The following is a 24,537-nucleotide window of genomic DNA, read 5'->3' as shown; positions in this document are numbered from 1 at the left end:
CAGGATGGTCTCGATCTCCTGACCTCGTGATCCACCGTCTCAGCCTCCCAAAGTGCTGGGATTACAGGCTTGAGCCACCGCGCCCGGCCTGGCTTTGGAGTTTTAAAGAAAAATCAAACCCTGGTGTAGCCTCTTACTAGCCATGTGATCTTGAGCAAACTGATTTAAACTCACTCTGAGATTCATATGCCTCATCTGTAGAATCAGGTTAATCCTTTATCATAGGGTTATCCTTTTTCATGACTGAATGAAATATAAGAGCATCTCATGCCTTACCATCAGAGATAATCACAACAAAACTTAAAAGGAAATGTTTAAGCTATTTTTCCTAAAAACCAATGAGGTGATATTTATTTAAAACATTAGGTTGACTCTCACAGCAGAAAGCATATCCTACTCATCTTCGTATCCACAGGAGCTAGCATAAAACCTAACACAAAATACGCTGTGGTTGAATCATGTAAATGATGATATCCCTAAGCATATTCATGTCATATCCACTGCTTAGCCCTCCCATCTTTACTTCTAAAATAGTGATTCTCTTGTCTTCATCTCCACCACCAGCACTTGACACCAAATTTGTCACCTGGATTTCTGCAGTTATCTCCTAAATGAGAGGGCAGTGTCTACTCTGGCTTTCTTTCAGTCTTTTCTTTTTCCTTTTCCAGTCCCTGAGCTGTATAGCTGCTACTCGACCTGCACACCTCAGCTTTTTTTTTTTTGAGACAGAGTTTCGCTCTTGTTGCCCAGGCTGGAGTGCAATAATGCGATCTCAGTGCACTGCAACCTCCACCTCCTGGGTTCAAGCGATTCTTCTGCCTCAGGCTCCCAAGTAGCTGGGATTACACGCACACATCACCATGCCTGGCTAGTTTTTTTATTTTTGTAGAGACGGAGTTTCTCCATATTGGTCAGGCGGGTCTTGAACTCCCAACCTCAGGTGATCTGCCCACCTCAGCCTCCCAAAGTGCTGGGATTACAGGAGTGAGCCACTGCACCCGGCCCACACCTCAGCTTTGCTACTTCCCTGGGGAAGCCTTCCCTGATCCTCCTACAAGCCCTTAAAGAACCATGTATCTCTCCTTCACAGAACTTAATTTATATTTCTTTTTTTTTTTTTTTTTTTTTTTTTGAGACGGAGTCTTGCTGTGTCGCCCAGGCTGGAGTGCAGTGGCACGATCTCGGCTCACTGCAAGCTCCGCCTCCCGGGTTCACGCCATTCTCCCGCCTCAGCCTCCGAGTAGCTGGGACTACAGGCGCCCGCCACCACGCCCGGCTAGTTTTTTGTATTTTTTTAGTAGAGACGGGGTTTCACCATGTTAGCCAGGATGGTCTCGATCTCCTGACCTCGTGATCCACCCGCCTCGGCCTCCCAAAGTGCTGGGATTACAGGCTTGAGCCACCGCGCCCGGCCTACTTTATATTTCTTTAGGCGATTATTTAATGAATGTCTTTGTATCTTCCCAACTAGAGTATAGGCTCTAAAAGAGGAAGTATTTGTTTTTGCTCCCCAGGTGCCTCGAGTACTCAAATTTTGTTGAATGAGTAATTTTCATAAATATTAATATTCTTAAGAAACCATATAAAATCCATCTTTGGTACCCTGAAACGATTTTAGAAACACTGTAACAATAATAAAAAAAAAAAAATAGGTACAGAGTACTTACTGGCATATCAAGTCAAAATAAACAAAAGGGCAATTGGAAGGAGATGTAAAATTTATTCTTTTTTCCCAAGTTTGAAAATATATTTTCTTAGACTTAGAACCTCATTTCTTTCAAGTTGTAAGCATATGCTAATTTCATAGCAGGCAACTTTTTCTTCTAGGACCAAAGGCTATGAGGAAGCTTTGCAGAAGAAATTGAAATACAGCAATATTGCATGTATCCATGTATCCATGAAATACAATCATCCACACATCTAAAGGGCTTTTAAAACATGATGCCTTAATCAAAATATTTTTAGTACAAGTTCTGTCCAAATGAATACCACATCGTCTGCAATGAATGCCTGAGTGGCAAGAAGCTGTGCTCGTTTACTTTAAAAAGAAATAAATTCACTTAAGGGAACCAGAACTGGGTTTCATTGCCCCTTAATTAGATGGCAATATGAAGCTGAGTGAGAAGTTAGTGCTACATTTTCTACGTGTAGTTTTAGAATTATATACTAGTTGTGATATACTTACCAATTGCAGAATATTAGGCAAGCAAGAAACTAGAATTTTGTGCTAAAAGCTTAAAATGGGACGAAAAAACAAATCAGAGGTAGCAGAGATTTGATACTATCAACAGTAAAAAATGCAGCTGTAGACATGGGAAACCATGTGGGTATCATAAAGGAGTTAAGTAAGGTGACTCGGATAAAACACCTTCACTGGATTCCCCTAGGGCATCTTGCTCAGGCAGCTTCTGTCCGGAGCGCTAGCCCTTCTCTCCTGCGCAGGCGCCCTAGGACAGACTTCTCCCTCCAGTAAATTGACGAAAAACTTTGGGAAACGAAACCTGGGCCAGAGCAAAGAGATGACACTTTAAACCTTGGAACCCTGATGGAGTCTTTATTCCACTTCCCCGTGCTGACTGTATGGCCGGTTACAGGAGTAGCTCACCTGCGGGGAGACCACAGCCGTGGAGGCTGCCAGCGGCAAGGCGCGGCCCTGCAGGCTCCGCAGAGCGCTTCCCCGCACGCCGGTCACCGCCTGGCCCGGGAGCACCCGCGCGCGAATCTTCTCTCCATTCAGAGTACAGCCTGGTCCTTCCACCATCTCTGTGGCCGGCACCCGTGGCCCACTGCTCGCAGGCCCTGGTGCGAGTACTGCTATGCAACTCAACCTCTGCGCGGGCACTGACTGCTCGCAGAGGAAATTCAAATCTGGCGCGCGCCTGGCCCCGCCCAGGCCCGGCCCAGGCTCGGCCTAGGCCCCGCCCAAGCAGCGTCCTGGCTGTTGTTGGGGGGGTCGCTCCCTACGGCGCATGCGTTGTGGCTCAACCCCACCCTCCCCCCGCCGCCGCCCTAGGTCTTGCTATGAGTTTATTAAGAAAACGCAAACGCGCGTGGGGCGTGGGGCGTGGGGCGTGGAGGACAACTAACTAGGCTGACCTGTAAAAGCAGAGGAAATTGGGACTCGGAAAGTTCTGAATGTATTTTCTGTGCGTTAAAGTTTTGCCCTTGTCTTTGAGCTACTTAGTATACACACATTTTCTGATCTGGCCCTCTTAATCTGTACTTGTCTGGGACAGGACAGATATGTTACAGACAATCTAGTTTTTGGCCCTGTTTTTGGTATGCTATATTTGGACGTGGGTGGGATGAGAGAAACGAAGAGGAGGGTTTTTGGAACAAACAGCAGAATATATTCTAGTGTCTATATTTAAAAACTCCATTATTAGTTAAGTGAGCCCTACCCAAGTCCATGCACCCATTTTGTTAGGCGACATGCACCCATTTGTTTGCTTTGTTAAAGATAGAGCTTCATATAAATTTGAGGGTAATGCGTAGCTTTTCAAATTTACCCACAACCCTAACCAAAGATGCATACATACATATAAATCTATGAGGTTTATGACTCCATATTGTTTTATAAATTATAAAGTGTATTCTTTTTTGAAAACTGAAATACAACACATTAAAACAGAATGTCAATTTCTAAGTGATTTCGTAAGCATAGCACCGCACTGCAGTTAAACCAGGAGAGCATATACACAGGTGGTTGCTGACTTAGGATGACTCAGCGTAACAGTGTTTTGACTGTATGATGGTGCAAAAGTGACACTCAGTAGAAACTGTACTTTGAGTACTCATACAGCCATTCTGTTTTTAATTTTCAGTACAGTAGTCAATAAACTATTTGACACTTTGTTACAAAATATGCTTTGTGTTAGGTGATTTTTCCTTACTGTAGGCTAACGTAAGTGTTCTGAGCACATTTAAGGAGGGCCTCGTGAAGCTATGATGTTTGGTAGGTTAGGTATATTAAAGGCATTTTCGACTTAGTTACTATATTTTCAGTTTACAACGGGTTTATCAGGACATAACCCCATCATAAGTTGAGGAGCATCTGTATACTAGAGACTTGCATTTGAATATACTGAAGACTTGACTTTGAAATTTTGAAAAGTATTAAATCTTTCTCTTTGCAGGGAGAGATTAGTGGTCAAAAGTTGGCTGGATCAGTTTCAGGGCTATTTGTACTTTACTCCCTTGTTCAATTCAATAATCTCTGTCCTTTGATGGAGAAAAGTCCTATATACCTTTTCCTTTTTCAGAGTTGTATTAGTTATTTATTGTTACCTCATAAATTATTCCATTTGTTATTTCAAAATTTCTGTGGGTCAGGAATTTGGCAATAGTCTAACTAGCCAGGGTCATCCTGGCTCAGCATTTCCCAAGAGGTTACAGTTAAAATATTAGCCAGGGCTAAAGTGCCCTAAAGGCTTTTTGTAGCTAAAAGATCCACTTCTGAGATCAGTGGCTTTCATGGCTGTTGGCAGGAGACCTCAGTTTCTCACCTCATATGTCTCTCTACAGTGCTGCTTGGCTCTTCTAACGAAATGGCAGCTGAGTGTGTGATCCAAGAGAGAAGTCAAGGAGAGAGTTGCAATGCCCTTTATTACTTAGTCACCCTTTATTACCTAGTTTATTATGGTAACTTACTCCTTATTCCATTCATTAGAAGCCAGCCATTAAATACAGTTCATACACAAGGGGAAGGGAATTTAGCTGTGATTTGAAAGGAGGGATATCAAAGAGTTTGTGGACAAATTTTAAAAATATCAACCTGTTCATTTATCTGATTCATCTCATTTCTCTTTAAGGTGTTGGGTACTGTGCACATTTGGGTCAAATACTATCTTTAATTAGTAAGAGTTGGGGACTGACACTGAAGGTATTAAGAGATTTCACTGGTGTGACTGAAAGGCCGAGTCAGATTTTGTTTTGTTTTGTTTTGTTGGCTGGAGTGCGGTGGCATGACCATGGCTCACTGCAACTTCCACCTCCCGGGTTCAAGCGATTCTCTTGCCTCAGTCTCCCGAGTAGCTAGGATTACAGGCACCTACCACCACACCTGGCTAATTTTTGTATTTTTAGTAGAAACGGAGTTTCGCCATGTTGGCCAGACTGGTCTTGAACTCCTGACCTCAAGAGATCCACCCACCTCAGCCTCCCAAAGTGCTGGGATTACAGGCATAAGCCCCTGCACCCGGCCCAGATTTTGTTTATATGTGACTAACCTCTGAGTCCTTTAGTATATCTCTTTGCTCTTGCTTCTTACATCCGATCAAAAGCAAACTTGCATATGCTATGTATCTACAGTGTCTGTAAAAAGACTCCCCACATCATTGCAAGCAAGCCTACCCTGGTGCAGACCCTTGCTACGTTTCAGCTGGACTATGGCACGATCCTGCTAACTGCCATCCTCCTTGCAGTTTCTCTTGTGCACTTTTACCAGAGGAACCTTCACAATTTCTTAAGTACAATTTATTAATTTTAACAAATTTGCTAAATTTATTAAATTGTGCTCTTTGATAACTATATATATATATGTGTATATATATATATATATATATGTCATTCTTGTTTCCCAAAACTCACTTTCTTCATATGGACAATAAATAATACTTCTTCTATACACCTGCATATGATTGCTCTAATTTCCATACACAACATAGCTTATGTGAAAGCACTTTGAAAACTATGAAATACTCCAAAAAAATAAGATAAATTGTACCTACCATTCCCAGAATATACTTTGTACTTTTTTTTTTTTGGCTCATGCTATTATTCGCACTGTTTTTTTATGTTTGTTTGTTTTGTTTTTGTTTTTGTTTTTGTTTTCTGAGGCTGGAGTGTAGTGGTATGATCTCAGCTCACTGCAACCCCTGCCTTCCCGGTTCAAGCAATCCTCCCACCTCAGCCTCCCGAGTAACTGGGACTACAGGCACCCACCACCATGTCCAGGTAATTTTTGTATTTTTAGTAGAAATGGGGTTTTGCCGTGTTGGCCAGGCTGGTCTTGAACTTCTGACCTTAGGTGATCCGTCCACCTCGGCCTCCCAAAGTGCTGGGATTACAGGCATGAGCCACCGTCGATGGCCTATTCTCGCCTTTTTAATACCTCCTCTTTTTCCCAGTTTGTTGAAGTTCTCTCAACTTTTTTTTTTTCCTTTGAGATGGGGTCTCACTCTGTCACCCAGGCTGGAGTGCAGTAGCACGATCTCGGCTCACTGCAATCTCCACCTCCCGGGTTCAAGCGATTCTCCTGACTCAGCCTCCCAAGTAGCTGGGACTACAGGCATGCACCAACACAACCAACTAATGTTTGTATTTTTAGTAGAGTCAGGGTTTCACCATATTGGCTAGGATGGTCTCAATCTCTAAATCTCATGATCCTTCTGCCTTAGCCTCCCAAAGTGCTGGGACCACCATGCCTAGCTAAGTTTTTCCAACTTTTAAGCCCCAGTTTTATGGATATCCTCTAAAAAAACCTTATTGATACAGTCAGAATTAACCTCATATCTTCTGAAGTTAGTTCTTCCGAAGAACTTACCAAAGTTACCTTGTGGTAAAGTAATTTGTGTACATTTTGTACATTTTGGTCTCCTTCTAAACTAGACTCTTATTCCTTAAAGACAGAAGAGATGCTCATCTTTACACTTCCCATAGCAGCCGGGATGCTTTTTTTGTATATAATAGATATTCAACAAATATTTGTTTAATCGAATGATTATTATTAACTTAAGGTTGAAAAATTGGACCATCTGTTCCCAGAGGTCTTCACTGTCATTCTTTTGAATACAGATTTGATGTTTTCAAAGGTCTCTTTTAAACTAAATGTTATGGAAAATTAGTAATACATTAAGTTACTCTGTGACACGCTTTCTCTATTAGAGCAACAAGCCAGTAATCTTGATGTATTCCCTAGGAAATAAGACCAACCGTATGTGCAGTCATTTGTGTACATTACAGTCATTCGTGGCTCAATGACGGGATGCATTCCGAGAAATTTGTCATGAGGCAGTTTTGACATTGTGTGAACATCATGGAATGCACTTTTACAAACACAGAGGGGACAGCCCACTGCACAGCTAGACTATGTGGTATAGTCTATTGCTCCTGGGCTACAAACCTTTGCAGTATGTTTGTGTGCTGAATACTGTAAGCAATTATAGCACAATGGTATTTGTGTTTCTCAACATATCTAAACATAGAAAAGGTACAGTAAAATACAGTATAAAAGATTTAAAAATGGTACACCTCCATAGGACACTTTTTATGAATGGAGCTTAGAGGACTGGAAGTTGCGCTGGATGAGTCAGTGAGTGAGTGGTGGGTGAATGGGAAGGCCTAGGATACTGCTATACACAACTGTAGACTTTATAAACACAGTACACTTAGGCTACATTACATTTATAAAAAGTATTTTTCTTTCTTCAGTAATAAATTAACCTTAGCTTACTGTAACTTTGTTACTTTGTAAACTTTTTAAACTTTTTGACTCTTTTGTAATAGCACTCAACTTAAAACATAAACTCATTGTACAGCTGTACAAAACTATTTTCTTTATATCCTTATTCTATAAGTTTTATTGTATTTAATTTTTTTTTTTTAACCTGTAAGCTTTTTGAAAAAATGAAGACACAAACACACACATTAGCTTAGGCCTACACGGGATCAGGATCATCAATATCACTGTCTTCCACCTCCACATCTTGTCCCACTGGAAAGTCTTCAGGGACAGTAACACGCATGGAGCTGTCATCTCTTACAGCAATGCCTTCTGGAATACCTCCTGAAGGGCTTGCCTGAGACTGTTTCATGGTTAACCTTTTTTTAAAAAATAAGTACAAGGGGTAAATTCTAAAATAATAATAAAATGCACAGTATAGTATATATAAAAAGCAGCAACATAGTCAATTATTATCATTATCAAATATTATGTACTGTACATAATTGTTTACATGACAGCAGTGCAGTAGGTTTCTTCACACCAGCATCACCACAAACATGAGTAATGCATTGCACTGTGATGTTAGGATAGCTACGATGACATCACTAGGCAATAGCTGCATTACAGTCTTCTGGGACCACCGTAGGATATGTGGCCCATTGTTTATCAAAATATTGTCACACAACACAAGACTGCATTTTGTATGTATTTGTCTTCACAATAACCCTGTGTAGTAGTCAGGGAAGATATTAGCTTTAGTATTTTACAGATGAAGAAACAGTTTCATTTCAGGTTAGTCATTATTAAGATAACCTACATTTTTTTGCTCCTGGATCAGTACTTTTTTCACTAACAACACAGGTAAGTGTTGATGAAATAAAAATTTCCAAAACATTGGGAAAGAGAGCTTTCTTCGAGATCTCAAATAAGCAATATATAGCACATAAATACGTAATACTAGTGGAAAAAGCGTTAAAAGGGATAACAATTTGCCAAAAGGAGATGGATGGGAGCTAAAAATAAATATAAATTTTACTTCCAATGATTTTATTAATAAAAAAATATACTTCATGCGTGCTCTGTCTGGGGCACAGAGCCAGGCCCTGGGGTACAATATGACATAGAGGAGTCTTTGTACACAAAGAAATTACAATATAGTTAGAGATACAGGCGTTCAAAAATGTAACAAAAGGAAAAGTATTTCATACTATGTGCAAAAAATGATACAGGTACTAGGAGAATTCATCGAAGGAACCGATCGCTCAGAAGCAATGTAATCTAACAAATATGATCAGAGAAGAGATGGAAGCTAAGAGGGTTCCCATCAGAAGTGGGGACCCTAGGGAAGTAGAAAAGTCAATTAAGGGAATTCTAAGCAAGTGGAATGTGGAAAAATATGTGATGTAATTTGGGCACAATGATTAAAGCAGAAGTGTCAGGTAGGTAAGTAATGGTAGATGACACTGAAAAAATTCCTAGGAACTATGTTGTCAAGAACACAAATCAAGGAAAGTAGAACTCATTTTCCTAGGATAATACGCAGCCAGTGAAATTTTTCAACAAGTGTAGGGATCCCAAACCCACAAATTCACAAAACTTCTTACTGAATTTGAAACCCAGATTTAGTATGGAAGTATTTAATACATTTACTAACCAGAATCCAGGGCTGCATTTTAGGCTATGAAGAGCTGTAGTCTGGGCCCCTTATCTGCTTATTCTTATTAAGGAATAGATGGATCTCACAGTTGCTCATAGTAGGTGGGTAGAGTTTCCTGCACAATGCTGAGTTCTTAACACTTTGAAGAGTCCTTAGTACAAAATTCCTCTGTTTTCTCTAATAATAGTCCCAGAGGCTTACTTAGTGCTTTCATGTACCAGGAAAGGTTCGGAGTGTTTTGCAAATATTGACTATTTTTAATCTATTTTTATTTTTTAGAGACAGGGTCTCACTTTGCACCTAGGCTGAAGTGCAGTGATGCAATCATATTTCACTGCAGCCTTGAACTCCTGGGCTCAAGTGATCCTCCTACCTCAGTTTCCTGAGCTGCTGGGACTACAGGCACTCACCACCATGACTTGCTAATTTGAAAAATACATATTTTTTTAGAGATAGGGTCTTGCTATGTTGCCCAGGCTGGTCTTGAACTCCTGGCCTCAAGTGACCCTCCTGCCTTGGTCTGCCAAAGTCCTGGGATTATAGGCATGAGCCATGGAATGTGGCCCAAATATTGACTCTTAGTCCTTACAGTAACCTTCTGATGTTGGAACTATTATTGCTATCCTAATTTTACAAATGAAAGATCTGAGGCATAGAGCGGTGAAGCCACTTTCTCAAGGTTACAGAGTTAGGATTCAACCAGGCAAGCTGTAGTCTTAGCCAAATATTTTCAGCAACATCAATTCTGTGACACTGGCTCTCAACCAAATATGTTTAGCAACAGCCTAAAAAAAAAACGTGGTTTAAAAGAAAAGAAAACATTTTAGCCTTATATGGGAACTAACAACAATCTAAGTCTTCTTTTAGCATATTATGTTTTCAGGTATTTCAGACAACAAAACTTTGTTTATACCCTTCTTATAGTGTCTGTGGGCAGATTTTTAGCTGGAGTGATAAAAGTATAGCATGGGGGAAATGCCTTTAATTTTGGTATTTTACATAAATTACCTGGATATATTTAAAAGGTACAGAGATAGCATCCATCCTCTCTCAGCACCCTCTCAATTTGAGCTTTGAAGTGAGGAAACCTCATTAGCAAGCATTTTATGCAGGTGTTTTCAGTGGTATTTACTAAAGAGTCTCCAGTTTCTAAACATTTAAGAGAAACTTTAACATTCAACTATCGGAAGAATACTAAAATGCACAGCCACAGAAACCATTTTGACACTTTTATTGTTTGGAGCATACACCAAATGTTGGGACTTTGCAAATCAGTGTTTTTGTTACGCAGTGAAGGCTGGAAGTGCCCAGGTGACAGTTTTCTGCCTGCAAAGTAAAAATCTAAATTGCAGAATCAACCGTGCCCTCCTGATACAGGAAACTGCTCTGACATACCTAGCCTTTTCGTAGTGTTGTGAAATCTATGATCGCAGTGTTTAATTCTAGCTTTCTTTTGCCAAATTCTTGGTGGAAGAGATGTTTTTTCCAATTTTTAAAAATTCAAACATATTAAGAAAAATAGCTTCTGAGTTTGGAAAAAATAATAACTAAATAGTGACAAAATACAAAATCATTTCTTCTTGAGGGGTTCTCTCCATGCAAGAGAATGGGAGAATTAATTTCTTTTCTATTTTAAAATAGAAAAGCAAGTTATCACCCATTCATATTTTGGAGCAACATTCTTCCTCAGTTTCAGCCACCAGAGAGTGTATTCAAGTTGAGGCATGAAATCCACCATGTACTGCATCATTCCAAAAACAATTATTGTAGAACTACTATGTTCCAGGAAGAGGGTTAAACCCTTAAAAACAGATAATGGTCAGAGATCTAAACAACTCACAGCCTAGTGCCAGGAAAGGAGGAAATAAACACTAGCTCTCTAATTGAGGTAACGTGCTCAGAGCGTACATGAGAAAGTAACCTAGATTCTCAGACATCTAAGCTGGCTCCTAAAGAGAAGTAAGTAAAAGTTCATCAGATGAACAACAGAAGGTCTTTTCTAGGTGGATGGAGGAAAAGATATTTACAGAGCCAGGAGATGTGAGGGAACCTCATATTCAGGGGAACCGCAAGCATATACGGAGGACAAGAGGATGGAAAGAGAGGGCAGCGAAATAACCAAGAGAAATGAGCAAAGCCCAATTGTGAGTAATCTAATATGATATATTAAGAAATGTGAATATTGTTTTGAAACTAATAGGCAACACATAATTCTATGCAGGAAAGTGACATGATTGGATTTGCTTTTTAAAAAGATCACTAGAACAGGATAAAGGAAGGGGTCTCAGCCAGGAGCAATATTGCCCCTCAGGTGACATTTGGTCACAACTAGGAGATGGGGATGTGCTACTGATGTCTAAGGAGCACATGGCAGGGATGCTGCTAAATATCTTACAATGCAGAGGACAAGCCACCATCACAAGGAATTATCCAGGCAAACATGTCAATTGTGCCAAGGTTGAGATCCTCTGGGGTGGTTGACAGAATAGGGGCCTCCAAAAAGTGTTCAAGTGCTAATTTCTGGAACCTGTAAATATGTTTCCTCATGTGACACAAGGACTCTGCATGTGTGATTAAATTGCAGATTTTGAGATGGGGGATTATCCTGCATTGTCCTGGTGGGTTCAATGTAATCACAAGGGTCCTTATAAAAGGCAGACAGGAGGGTCAAAGACAGAAAAGCTGACGTGAAAACAGAAGCAGAGTTAGTGAAGGAAGGTGGTGATGCTATGCTGATGCCTTTGAAGAAGGATGAAGAAGCCACCATCCAAGGAACACCAGTGACCTGGGCCAGCCAGAAAGGGCAAGGAAACCGATTCTCCCTCATTGCCTCCAGGGGGAACCAGCCTTACTGACTCTTTGGCTCCAGGCCAGTGAGGCTGATGTTGAGCTTTTGACCTCCAGGACAGTAAGAGAAAAAATTTGTGGTGTTGTAACCCACTGAATTTGTGATAATTTGTTCCATCAGCGATAGGAAACTAATATATCTGGTTTAGAGAGGAATAGATCAGAAGCAAATCCTGAAACAGGATACACAGTAAGGAGGTTTAACAGTGAGGAGTAACAATATTGCCAGGCACTTATCTTAGCACTGGAGCTACAATAGTGATCAATACAGAAAATAATAGTGATAATAATTCTGGCTCTCTTCAAGTGTATAAGCTACTGAATCATATGAGGTTTTGTCATACTCTAGAAAATAATCTCTTGTATAATGCTAATTTATTTTCTTCCTCTATCATATATCAGCTATTTTTTTTCTATCCTGAACATAAATTTTTACTTTTGATTTATTTTTATCAACATTTTATACTATGATTTGTTCTTTCCGCCCAAATCCAAGGTAGTACCAATGTCATAAAAATGTTCTCATACACACTATTTTAATAAACTTCATAGTTTTATTATGCTAAATTGATTATTGTTTCCTGCATTCACTTGCTTCCTTACAGCAGTTTTATTAATGCTATCATTGATGTGTCTTTCTCTAGAGGATAAGACTTCACCACACTGTTGTCAGGCCATTTGACTACCTTAGTCAATTGAATGTGAGTTCTCTTATCTGATCATAAATTTGTGAGTGAGAAATAAAATGTTTATTTTTAGGCCAGGCATGGTGACTCACGCCTGTAATCCCAGCACTTTGGGAAGCTCAGGTGGTGGATCACCAGAGGTCAGGAGTTTGAGACCAGCCTGGCTAACTTGGTTAAACACTGTACTAAAAATACAAAAATTAGCTGGGCATGGTGGCGGGCACCTGTAATCCCAGCTACTCAGGAGGCTGAGGCAGGAGAATCACTTGAACTCAGGAGGCATAAGTTGCAGTGAGCCGATATCGAGCCACCGCACTCCAGCCTGGGCAACAGAGTGAGACTTGAGACTCTGACTCAAAAAATAAATAAATAAATACATACATACATAAAAGACACTCCATCTCAAAAGAAAAGTTTATTTTTGGAAGCCACTGAGACTTTGGGATGGTTTCTTATGCAGAAAACCTAAAAAACTTTGATTAAAACTTTTATGTTTACATTTAGGTCTTTTATGTATGGTGCCATCATTACATGCAGAATTCACAGTTATATATGTCTGTTTGTTCTTCCTCCTCAGTTTCATTGGTCTATCTGTTCTTGCTCCAGTTCAATACTATTTTTATAACAGTGGTATTATAATATGTCTTCATATCTTGGAAAATGAGTTCCCACTTTTAGTCTTTCTTTTCAAAATTATATTAGCTTTCTATGACTGTTTAAACTTCCAGGTTATATTTAGAATCAGTTTTATATTCCTCCTGAAATTTTTCTGAGATTTTAATTATAAATACATTAAATTTATAGATAAGTTTAAGAAAAAATTAATAGCTTCACAATGTTAATGTGTCTTCTTTTATTAAGGTCTCATTGGATGAAGTTTATTAATTTTATAAGTTTCTCTGTGAAGGTGGTGTGCTTTATTGGCTTAATTTCTAGTTATTTCATAGATTGATATATTGAGTGCCATATTATTTTCTATTGTATTTTTATTGTTTTAAATTGTATAAAAGGCACTTGATTGCAATGCGAAAGGTGTACATGCAATTGGGGAAGAGAAAAACATATTAGCATTTCTATATATTAAAAAACTTTTTTTTCTTCTTAAAAATATTTTAATTTTAAGGCAAGTAGTTCCTAATGGATTAATAACTTAGCTCTATACTTATAATAATAGAAAATATTTATGAGGCACTGACTTTGTACTATGAATATTTAAGTGCTTTTCAAGTATGATTCACTTAATCCTTGCAGCATCCCAAGTGATAAGTATTATTATTGTTCTCATTTTACAGATGAGAAAGCTGAGGCAGGGAATGGATACATAACTTGCCCAAATTCATACAGATAATGACACAACCAAGATTTGAGTCTGGGCAATCTTGTTCTTATTACACTCCCAGTGGTTTCTTCTTGCCCAATGCACAGCTAAAGCCAATGTATTGAGACAGCAGTGTTGCAGCAGAGAAAGAGTTTAATTATTGCAAGGCAGCTGAGCAGAAGGATGGGAGATGTTTCTCATATTTGCCTCACCAACAGCTTGGAGCCTAGGATTTTTAAGGATAATTTGGTAGGCAAGGGGCTAGGGAACGGGTGCTGCTGATTGGTTGGGGATGAAATCATCAGAGCATCCAAATTGTCTTCTTGTGCTGAGTCAGTTTCTGGGTATGAATCACAGGTCCAGGTGGCATCAGTTGGTCTGCCCGAATGTAAAGTCTGAAAAATATCTCAAAAACCAATCAATAGTAATGTTATCTATAGGAGCAACAAGAGAAGTTACAAACCTAGTGACATCTGGCTACATGACTCCTGAGCAGTAAGGAATTATAGAAAAGTAAGCTAGGGAGCAATGGCTACTTTTTATTTAAATATGTCCACATCTTTGCAGAATTCTGGCCCCTCCCATAACCCTAACCCTGTAGCCTCTCAGTGTTCTTGCAAAGGCAGTTTCTGTCCCCAGAGGGGGTCAGTTTTGGGAGGGAATATTATCATCCTTGCTTCAAAGTTGAACTGAAAACTGAATTTCTTCCATACTTACCTTGGCCTGCACCCAGAAATGAGTGAGAGCAATTAGCTTGTGAGGTTAGAAGCAAGATGGAGTCAGTTAGGTTAGATTTTTCTCACTGTTATAATTTTTGCAAAGGTAGTTTCACTCTTAGCCTCTGCGTTATATTGTATGTGAAGTAGATAATTGTAGCTAATAAATAAATAAATATCAGGGTCATAATAGGCTCATAAAATGAGTTGGCTTGCTTTTTAATTAATTAATTTTTTTTTGAGATAGAGTCTTACTCTGTCACCCAGGCTGAAGTGCAGTGGTGCGATCTCAGCTCACTGCAACCTCTGCCTCCCAGATTCAAGTGATTCTCCTTCCTGAGCCTTAGAATAGCTGGGATTACAGGCACTCGCCACCATATCCTGCTAATTTTTGTATTTTTGTAGAGACAGAGTTTTACCATGTTGGCTAGGCTGGTCTCAAACTCCTGACCTCAAGTGATCCACCCGGCTCGGCTTCCCAAGGTGCTGGGATTATAAAGCATGAGCAACCATACCCAACCTGTCTTGCTTTTTAAAAATAAGGATTATATATTTTTCAAAGTTGTATTTTTATTTTATTTTATTTATTATTATTATTATTTTTGTAGAAACAGGATCTTGTGATGTTGCCCAGGCTGGTCTCAAACTCCTGGCCTCAAGTGATCTTCTTGCCTCAGTCTCACAAAGCACTACAATTATAGATATGAGCCACCACAGCAAGCCTAACAGTTTTATTTATTAATTTTTAGAGGAACTAATATTTTGAGACTAGTGGTGTGGAAAAACACTAATAATTTTTAAAGTTTATCTTGTATGTAGAAATTTTACTTAACTCTTTTATTAGATACACTAATTTGGTTTTTCTCTTGGATTTTCTATGTAGAGATCATCTTAGCATCTACAAACAACGGCAGTCACATCTTTTCCTTTCCAATTCCTTTTTTTTGAAACAGGGTCTCACTCTGTCACCCAGGCTGGAGTGTGTCATCTCAGCTCACTGCAACCTCCTCCTCCCAAGTTCAAGTGATTCTCTTGCCTCAGCCTCCCTAGTAGCTGGAATTACAGGTGCACACCACTACGCCCAGCTAATTTTTGTATTTTTAGTAGAGACATGGTTTCACCATGTTGGCCTGGCTGGTCTTGAACTCCTGACCTCAGGTGTTCCACCCGCTTCAGCCTTCTAGAGTGCTGGGATTACAGGCATGAGCCACAGTGCCTGGCCATCCAATTCTTAAGGTCAGTAATTATTTTCTTTGTCTTATTGTGTTGGCCAGGGCCTTCAGTAGTACCTTGAACCGTAGTTGAGATATATGATATCTTTGTCTTGTTGAGTTAAAAATTTCTTCAGTAAGCACAATCTTGTTTTCTTTTTCTTAAAAAGTTAAATACTTTTTGTTTACTACAAGTGGTTCTAAGTGGCTTAGGATGGGTCCCCTAGGTAGCCTCGGGATGGGGCTGGTCACCAGAAAGACTAAGGTGAGGGTTAGAGGGTTAGAACTTTTGACCTTACCCACTGACCTCTGGAAAGGGGCATGGAAATGAGATTAGACTCCATGAAAACTGTTGAACAACAGAGATTTGATGAGCTTCTGGATTGGTGAACACATCCAGGCCCTGAGGGAGTGGTGTCAGGAGAGTGTGTGCAGCCTCTCTGCACCCCTCCCCCAATACCTTACTCTGAGTTGTGCCCTTTATAATAAACCAGTAAATGTGAGTTATCTGCCTTCCCGAGTTCTGTGAGCCTTTCTAGAAAATTATCAAGCATTCAGAGGAGGTCACGGGATTTCTTAACGTATAGCCATCAGAAAGTACAGGAGGCCTGGGACTTGCAACTGGCATCTGGAGTTGGGGCAGTCTTGAGGGACTGAACCCTTAAACTGTGGGATTTGCTCTAACCCTAGGTGGTTAGTGTCAAAGTTGAATTGTTGAACTCCCAGTTGGTATCTGGACAATCACACAATTGGTTGGTGTGAGAAACAAACCCCACACATTTAGTGCCAAAAGTATCCTGTGGATAGAAACAGATCATAAGACAAGTAAAGGACATCTCATTTGCTCCCAGTTTTCCTAGTTTTTCTTTTGTTTTGTATTAAATAAGTGTAAAATTGTGTTAAATGCTTTATCTACATCTATTGAGATAATAAATTGTTCTCCTTTAGTCTTCTACTATAATGAACTACATTGATAGAGCTTTGATCAGTAAACTTTTCTAGCATTCCTGGAATAAGCCCTACCTATTCACACTATATTCTTCTTAATACATTTTGAATTTATGTGGCTAATATTTTATTTAGTATTTTTCCATCTGTTCAGAAGTGAATTATTTTTCTTTTTCTTTTATATTGTCCTTATCCAATTTTAATATCAGGGTACTAGTGATATAAAGTGACATGTACAATCTCTTTCTTTCCATTTTTTTTTTTTTTTTGAGACGAAGTTTCACTCTTGTTATCCAGGCTGGAGTGCAATGATGCGATCTCAGTTCACTGCAACCTCCGCCTTCCAGGTTCAAGTGATTCTCCTGCCTCAGCCTCCTGAGTAGCTGGGATTACAGGCACCTGCCACCACACCCAGGTAATTTTTTGTATTTTTAGTAGAGATGGGGTTTCACCATGTTGGACAGGCTGGTCCAAACTTCTGACATCAGGTGATCTGTCCACCTTGGTCTCCCAAAGTGCTGGGATTACAGGCAGGAGCCAGCGCTCCAGGCTTCTTTTCTGTTTCTGGAAGAGCTTTTTTAAGATGTAGATTACCTGCTTTTAAAAATTTCATTTATCAAACGTTAAAAGGCCGTACTTCAACTAAGTATTAGGTATTTAATTAGCAAGGGTGAAAAGAAGGGATACCAAAGCTGTGCTGTGACATTCACCACTCCTTCAGCGTCTGGATGTGTTCACCAATCCAGAAGCTCATCAAATTTCTGTTGTTCAAGAGTTTTTTGGATCCTAATCTCATTTCCATGCCCTTTTCTAGAGGTCAGTGGGCAAGGCCAAAGGTTCTAACCCTCTAACCCTCACCTTCGTCTTTCTGGTGACCATCCCCATCCTGAGGCTACCTAGGGGACCCATCCTAAGTCACTTAGTACCACTTATAGTAAACAATTATAGTGACTAATTAACTGATTTAGTGAGTTAAATATTTTCTGTAATTCATCATAAGATAGTGAACTTTAAAGCTTCATAGCAGAATTTTGAAATTCATGGTATTTGGCTGTTTTGGAAGGGATTAAGAACATCGGCACTTTTGTATGTTTGACTCATTTGATGTTTTGGTTGCCAACCATTTTGGAAGTCAGTTTCCCCCCAAATTCCTGTCAGATTATTAATGCAAAAAAATCACAGTAACTATGTCAACATAAGCTATGTTTTGATGGGTAAATTGAAAGACGAAAAAGGATGAGTTTCCAGAGGGTGATTACTGTAAAAATTAGATTTCTAATGAGGACTGCATTTGTTCCAGGGAGAAGAAATATCAAGCTAATTGTTTTTTTTCAAAAAAAATTTAAGAAATTAAAAAAATTGTTTTTATTTTTATTTTGAGAGAGGGCCTTGCTCTATCACCCAGGCTGGAGTGCAGTGACACAATCGTAGTTCAGTACAGCCTCAAACTCTCAGGCTCACTTGACCTCAATCCTGAGGTGGGAGGATTGCTTGAGCCAGAGAGTTTGAAGCTGCGTTGAACTATGATCAGCCTCCTGAGTAGCAGATGCTACATGCCACAATGCCTGGCTAATTAAAAAATAATTGTGGAACGGGTCTTACTATGTTGCTGAGGCTGATCTCAAACTGCTGGGCTCAAGCAATCCTGTCTCAGCCTCTCGAAGTGCTGGGATTATGAGCCACTGTGCCTGGCCTAATTATTCTTTAAAAATCAGAATTTCTACTTGAGGCAAAGGGGCCACTATTATCTTCATTGATAGAGTCTGGATGTAGAGGAAGTGTTTAGTAAGGAATTCATCTCAAGAAACAAAACCTGAGAACAGAAATATTACTAGATTTCATCTCAGGCAGAGACTATTATTTTAGACCAAGGACCAAGAGTTTTGAAATAATTTTACATGTGGATTCATTGTTGCTGTTTTTAGTGATCGCCAGTTCACATCATGAATAGCTGGAAAACTCTTAAGAATAAACAAGCTGCATTCTTGTTTTTAGGGGCAGCAAGCCATTTGGAGAAATGGAAGCAAGGGACAGAGAAGGAGGTGGCAGCTGAGAGGTAGAGCAGAAACTAAGTTAAGTCCTGACTGCTACAAAGCAGAAGCAGGAACAGAAAAAGTCTTGTGGACCTGGAGTTTTAAAAAATAGAAATGCTTGAATGATGTCTTTATGCCACATTATCTACTCTGTGGATGTTCCAAGTCGACTTGATTGTTTTAAGGCATGATTTGAAGCAAGGTAACACTGAAATTGATAGCTGTGCAATGACAGCAACAGATGGACTTTGCTAGCATGAAGCAATCAAAGGTGTGCAAAGTTTAAGCAAAATACTCAATCCTGAGCTTGACAGACCATATAGAAGCAGGTTATATCATTAACTAAAGGTCAGATATAAATATCGTGAGCTCCTTTAAGACAGTTGGGCACACTCTAGCCTTCTCAATCGTATTTACACACTTGGGAGATAACTTGTCAGCTATATGTATATTTATCCCTACATATGTAACAGCACAAGTACAACTTTCAGGAGGTGACTGAATCCAGTCTATTGTATAATGTCCTAATGAGAACACAGTAATTATAATGTGGTAAAATGGATTTATATTCCTATGGAACAGAAAGTCAGTTTCAGCAGCCAAATAAAAGATCACTCACTTCTTGCCCAAAGTTTTAGTCAACCACCAAAATCAACAGAAAAACTCAGATGTATAAAATTTGTAGATGTTTTGGAACCCATTTTTTTTTTAAAGACAAGAACGATATTTAGAAATTGTTCATCTTATGCAGACGGGGTTCCTAGTTTAATCATTAAGCCTCAACAAAGATTCCTTAGCATTTTTTGATCTAATAATTATTGGCCTGTAATGAATTTGAACTACTGATTAAGCCACAATAGGTTCTATTTTGATTTTTTTTATCTATTAGACTTGAAAGGTTTATCAGATCTAAACCTATGCAGCATTTAAAATTCAAGACTTTTTGCTTACTTGCTAAATACCGACACCTAGTTTTTTTTTTTTTTTTTTTCTGTTCCACTGGTTTTATTCATGAAGCAATTGGAAGTTGCTAAGGGAGGGGTGTATGTGTGTGTGTGTGTGTGTGCACGCACGCATGTACACGGACATGTTTTATAGTCCTTCAGGGGTAAGCACTCAGCTTTACAAAATATTCTAATTTAGATTAGCAAAGCTGAGAAACAGCCCATTCTTTTCATTTATTAATGCTGCACTAGGGCATCCAGAGCCATATCCTAAATGCTGGCTGGAATTACTGTTTATCTTACATGTGGAAGTTTGCATCAGTAGACATTTATGTGACAGCTTGATTATAAAAGGTTTTGATTAATTCCTCAGCACATGCATGTTAGAACTTGATTCTGAGGTTGCGTGCTAATGTGAAAGGGATTAGCACTGCAAATTTAAAACTCTCCTTAAGAAAAGGGTTAAGCATAACTTCAGCTCAGACAGAAAAGGCCAAGGCAGTTACAGAAACGTATTTGCAGAGATTCCAGATATGGAAATAATTTTGTAGAAATTTCACCTTGGGAGTGTCTTTCAAACTATGTAAGAAGTTGAGTTGTTTTACAAAAGGGCAGTCAACAATGTTCTTCAGGATAGCCTGGACTTAATGTCTCATTTTAGAAAAAGTAGTGGTATTTCAACGAAAGGGAAACACTACTCAGACGATTTCTGGTTACCAAAACCAGAAATCATCTGCCGCATAATGGGGGAAAGTCCGCACTGAATTCTTTGCAGGAAAAAATAGTAAGCTTTGGCCGGGGGCGTGGCTCACGCCTGTAGTCCCAGCACTTTGGGAGGCCCAGGAGGGTGGATCACAAGGCCAGGAGCTCGAGACCATCCCGGCTAACATGGTGAAACTCCATCTCTACTAAAAATACAAAAAATTAGCCGGACATTGTGGTGGGCGCCTGTAGTCCCAGCTACTTGGGAGTCTGAGGCAGGAGAATGGCGGGAACCCGGGAGGCGGAGTTTGCAGTGAGCAGAGATCGCGCCACCGCACTCCAGCCTGGGCGACAGAGCAAGACTCCGTCTCAAAAAAAAACAAAAACAAAAACAAAAAGATTGTAACCTTTAAAGTGTATTCTTCAGAGAAACTATTCTAGAAGAGGGGAAAATCGAAAAATGTAACTCAGGCAGAAGTTTGAATATGGTTTCTGATAGACTCATGAATTTCCTTTCTTTTTTGGTATTAGTTAGAGATTATGTCCCACTGACTGTAAAATAAACACAACTTTGTTGGCTTAACCATGTAGGTTTCCTTTTCTCACATACAAAGTCTGGATACAGGTCAGTGAGATTGGTATAGTGGCTTCATGAGGTCATCAATATCCTGGACTTAATTCATCTTTTGCTCCTTCCTCTTCATGATGACTTCATGGTTGTAAGGTGTTATTCTCCATCAGTAACCTCCTTTCTCTATTCGAGGCAGGAAGAATAAGAAAGTTATGAGGTGGAAGGGCAGGTGCCCACGTCAGGCAGACAAAAGGGCAGAGGAATTCCTGGCAGAGTTCAGCTAATTTCATTGACCAAACCTTTGCTGAAACAGAGCCGGAGAGATAGGTGTGGTTTTGTTTTGGTTTTTGTTGCATTGCTAATAAAAACAAAATGAGGGTCCTTTTAATAAAAACAGAAATAGGATTCTTTTAGTAAACACAAAGGAGGGAATGGGTGTTGAGTGGTCAATCAGCATGTTCCACCACATATTACAAGATATTTACCAGCATCCATTCTGATTTTTGGCAGATGCCTGTGACATCTTGATTGTTAGTTATTTTTTACACAATACCTTCTCTCCTTATCTTGCTTAATTAGAAATAGATTTTGTGCAAAATAGCTTTAGTGCACAGTTTATTTTTGAGGAAATAATGACATCGTGAGAGCGTGTTGATGAAGAGTTTATTCTTTCACAGTGCTTCAGAACAAGAACAAAACCCGAATTATTCATATATGCAGAAAGGCTAAGAAAGTGTGTTAGACTGGCAACACTGGGTAAGAAATCAAAAGGAAGTATGACGTCACTCTTCATATGGCTGCCCTGAGAATTAAACCTAAAGACGTACTATGTTGATACAAAAATACCTAAAGTAAAAGCTGGTGGAACTAATGACAGATACAGACCATTCCAATGGACATATGAACACCTTTTATGAAGGCATATTATGCAACTTCCAGGATAAACCATATGTTGGAAAATGAAACATATAATAGTCTTCATATTATAAACTTTGTTAACTGATAACAGACTTAAATTAGAAATCAATAACATAAGGTATTTCGAAAAGCCAAAACATTAGAAAAGAACTGCCTTTTAAATATCAGATGGGTCAAAGAAAACAATTACAATTAAATAAAACCTTAATTTGAGTGAAATTAAAACAAGAAAATTTGAGGGATATTGCTAAAGCAGTACTTAAAAGGAAAACTCTAAAATTGAATAAGCAAAATGATTTAAGATCACTCTAAATTTCTGCTTTCTTAAGCAGGTAGAAAAAGGCAAGCATTTAAACCCAAATATATAAAAAGACACAAAAACAATAAAAATAAGGTGGAAATAAGAAATATAAAACAAACAAGGGAGAAAATTGACAAAGCCAAAAGTTGGTTCTCTGAAAAGATGAATAAAATTGATAAAACTATAGCTAGATTGGTAAGTTCAAAAAAGTTAAAAAGAAAATCAAAACTACTACTTTCCGAAAAATAGGAATTTTTGTTCAAATAATATGTATATTAAAAGGATAATAGTGGAATATTATTAACTTTTTGCCAATATGTGTGACAATTTAAGATAAAATAGAGAAATTCCTTGAAAAACACCAGTTATCAAAACTGATGCAATAGAAAATCTAAATAGTCCCATAATAACAGTTGAATTTATAATTATAGTCTTTCCACAAATAAAACTTGAGTCTTTTTTTTTTTTTTGCAATAGAGTCTTGCTCTGTTGCTCATGCTGAAGTGCAAGAGCATCATCTCAGCTCATTGCAGTTTCAGCCTCCTGGGCCAAAGTGATCCTTTCACCCCAACATCCCAAGTAGTTGGGACTACGCGAGCATGCCACCGCATCTGGCTAAATTTTTTAAGAGATGAAATCTCACTCTGTTCCCAGGCTGGTCTTGAACTCTGGGGCTCAAGCAATCCTCCCTCCTCAGCCTCCCAAAGTGCTGAGATTACGGTGTCAGCCACTGCACCTGGCCAAAGCTTGAGTCTTAAATGGCTTTATTGGTTAATTCTGTCAAACATTTAAGAAAGAAACCTGGATTTCCTAGGCCGAATAAGAATCCCTAAGCCTAGCTGGGAAGGTGACCGCATCCACTTTTAAACACGGGGCTTGCAACTTAGCTCACACCTGACCAATCAGAGAGCTCACCAAAATGCTATTTAGGCAAAAACAGGAGGTAAAGAAATAGCCAATCATCTATCTCCTGAGAGCACAGGAGGAGGGACAATGATGGGATTATAAAGCCAGGCATTCTATCCGGCAAAGGCTACCTTCTTTGAGTCCCCTTCCTTTGTATGGGAGCTCTGTTTTCACGCTATTAAATCTTGCAACTGCAAAAAAAAAAAAAAAAAAAAAAAAAAAAAAAAAAAAAATTCAAACAAGCTAGCAAATCTTACATATAGTTTCACATAAAATGAAAAAGGAGGCAATAATTTCCAGTGTTTCCTATGAGGTCTGTGTCAGGCTTAGGATTTGATTTTACCCTAGTTATAAGCTATTATCTAGCATGTTACGGTTTCATAGAGTCTGGCAGAAGACAATGAGACTCAACCTCATCAACATATTTGTGTCTATTCACCTTGTTCGCCAGTCCCACAGGGGTGACCCAAAGGGCCCAGATGGATGCCAATACATGCGATGTATTGCATGACAGGAGAGCGGTTCTGAGCTTGAAAAATCCACCAACTTGTATCTATCCAGTGATAAAGAAACCTGATTGAGAATTAGGAAACACGGTTTTGATTTTAGGTTAGCTATTGATGCATTCTCACCTAAGGACAAGCCATCTGTGTTTTGTGGTCTCAGGTTCATTATTCATGAAAGCAGAAGGTTTGGAAAAAGGATTTTTCAGGTCTTCTCATCTCCAACTCTAAGAAGAGTTTAATTCATGTCTATACTCATGAATTAAAGAGGTTTGATAAATATAGCCTTAAATTATTTTATGTACTAGAACTCCTTTCATCAGCATTTGGCCTGAAAATATCAATTCTTCCCCACCCTGTGATTCATACATAATCCATGCATCTTAAACTTCCTAACATTTTTATTTAGTATTTCAGATTTGTACTTCTCATTCTATAGCTTTCTTTTCACGTCCATTTAAAAACTCTCCTGATGATGAGAATAAATCAAATAAATAATCCCAAGTGTTTATATGTGTATGCAAATATCTAGCAAATATCAAGATATTTGTACACATGAATATGTATAAGTATGGGTATATATATGTGTTTATGTGCATGTGTATGCACTGATAAATAATACTAATACAATAACATTACTTTTTTTTTTTTCAATTTAATGTGTAGCTTTGGTCTTTAAAAAGCTGACATTTTCTTCCTAGCTGCTTTTGCTACTATTCGAACAGTGTCACTAGGTTACAGAGGAACTTTGGTCCTAGATATCAAACTGACAATCTGTATTTTTTTCTTCTAAAATTCAGATTTTCTAACCATGAATTTTTCAGAACATTGA

General features: G+C 38.9%; 1 protein-coding gene across 2 annotated transcripts in view; it reads right to left on the bottom strand.

Annotated features, from left to right (window-relative positions):
- NEIL3 (nei like DNA glycosylase 3) overlaps window positions 1-2,897 on the bottom strand; it is a 53,576-nt gene extending 50,679 nt beyond the window's left edge. For both annotated transcript variants that reach the window (XM_001090459.5, XM_078002742.1), the window contains exon 1: window positions 2,606-2,897. In XM_001090459.5, coding sequence (XP_001090459.3) covers window positions 2,606-2,761 — 156 coding nt within the window. In that variant the 5' untranslated portion in view covers window positions 2,762-2,897. The remainder of the gene's footprint in view (window positions 1-2,605) is intronic.
- Window positions 2,898-24,537: the final 21,640 nt, after the last annotated feature.

This window comes from Macaca mulatta, chromosome 5 (assembly GCF_049350105.2).
Source record: "Macaca mulatta isolate MMU2019108-1 chromosome 5, T2T-MMU8v2.0, whole genome shotgun sequence".
NCBI lineage: Eukaryota > Metazoa > Chordata > Mammalia > Primates > Cercopithecidae > Macaca > Macaca mulatta.
This window is presented reverse-complemented; position numbering and strand designations above follow the sequence as displayed.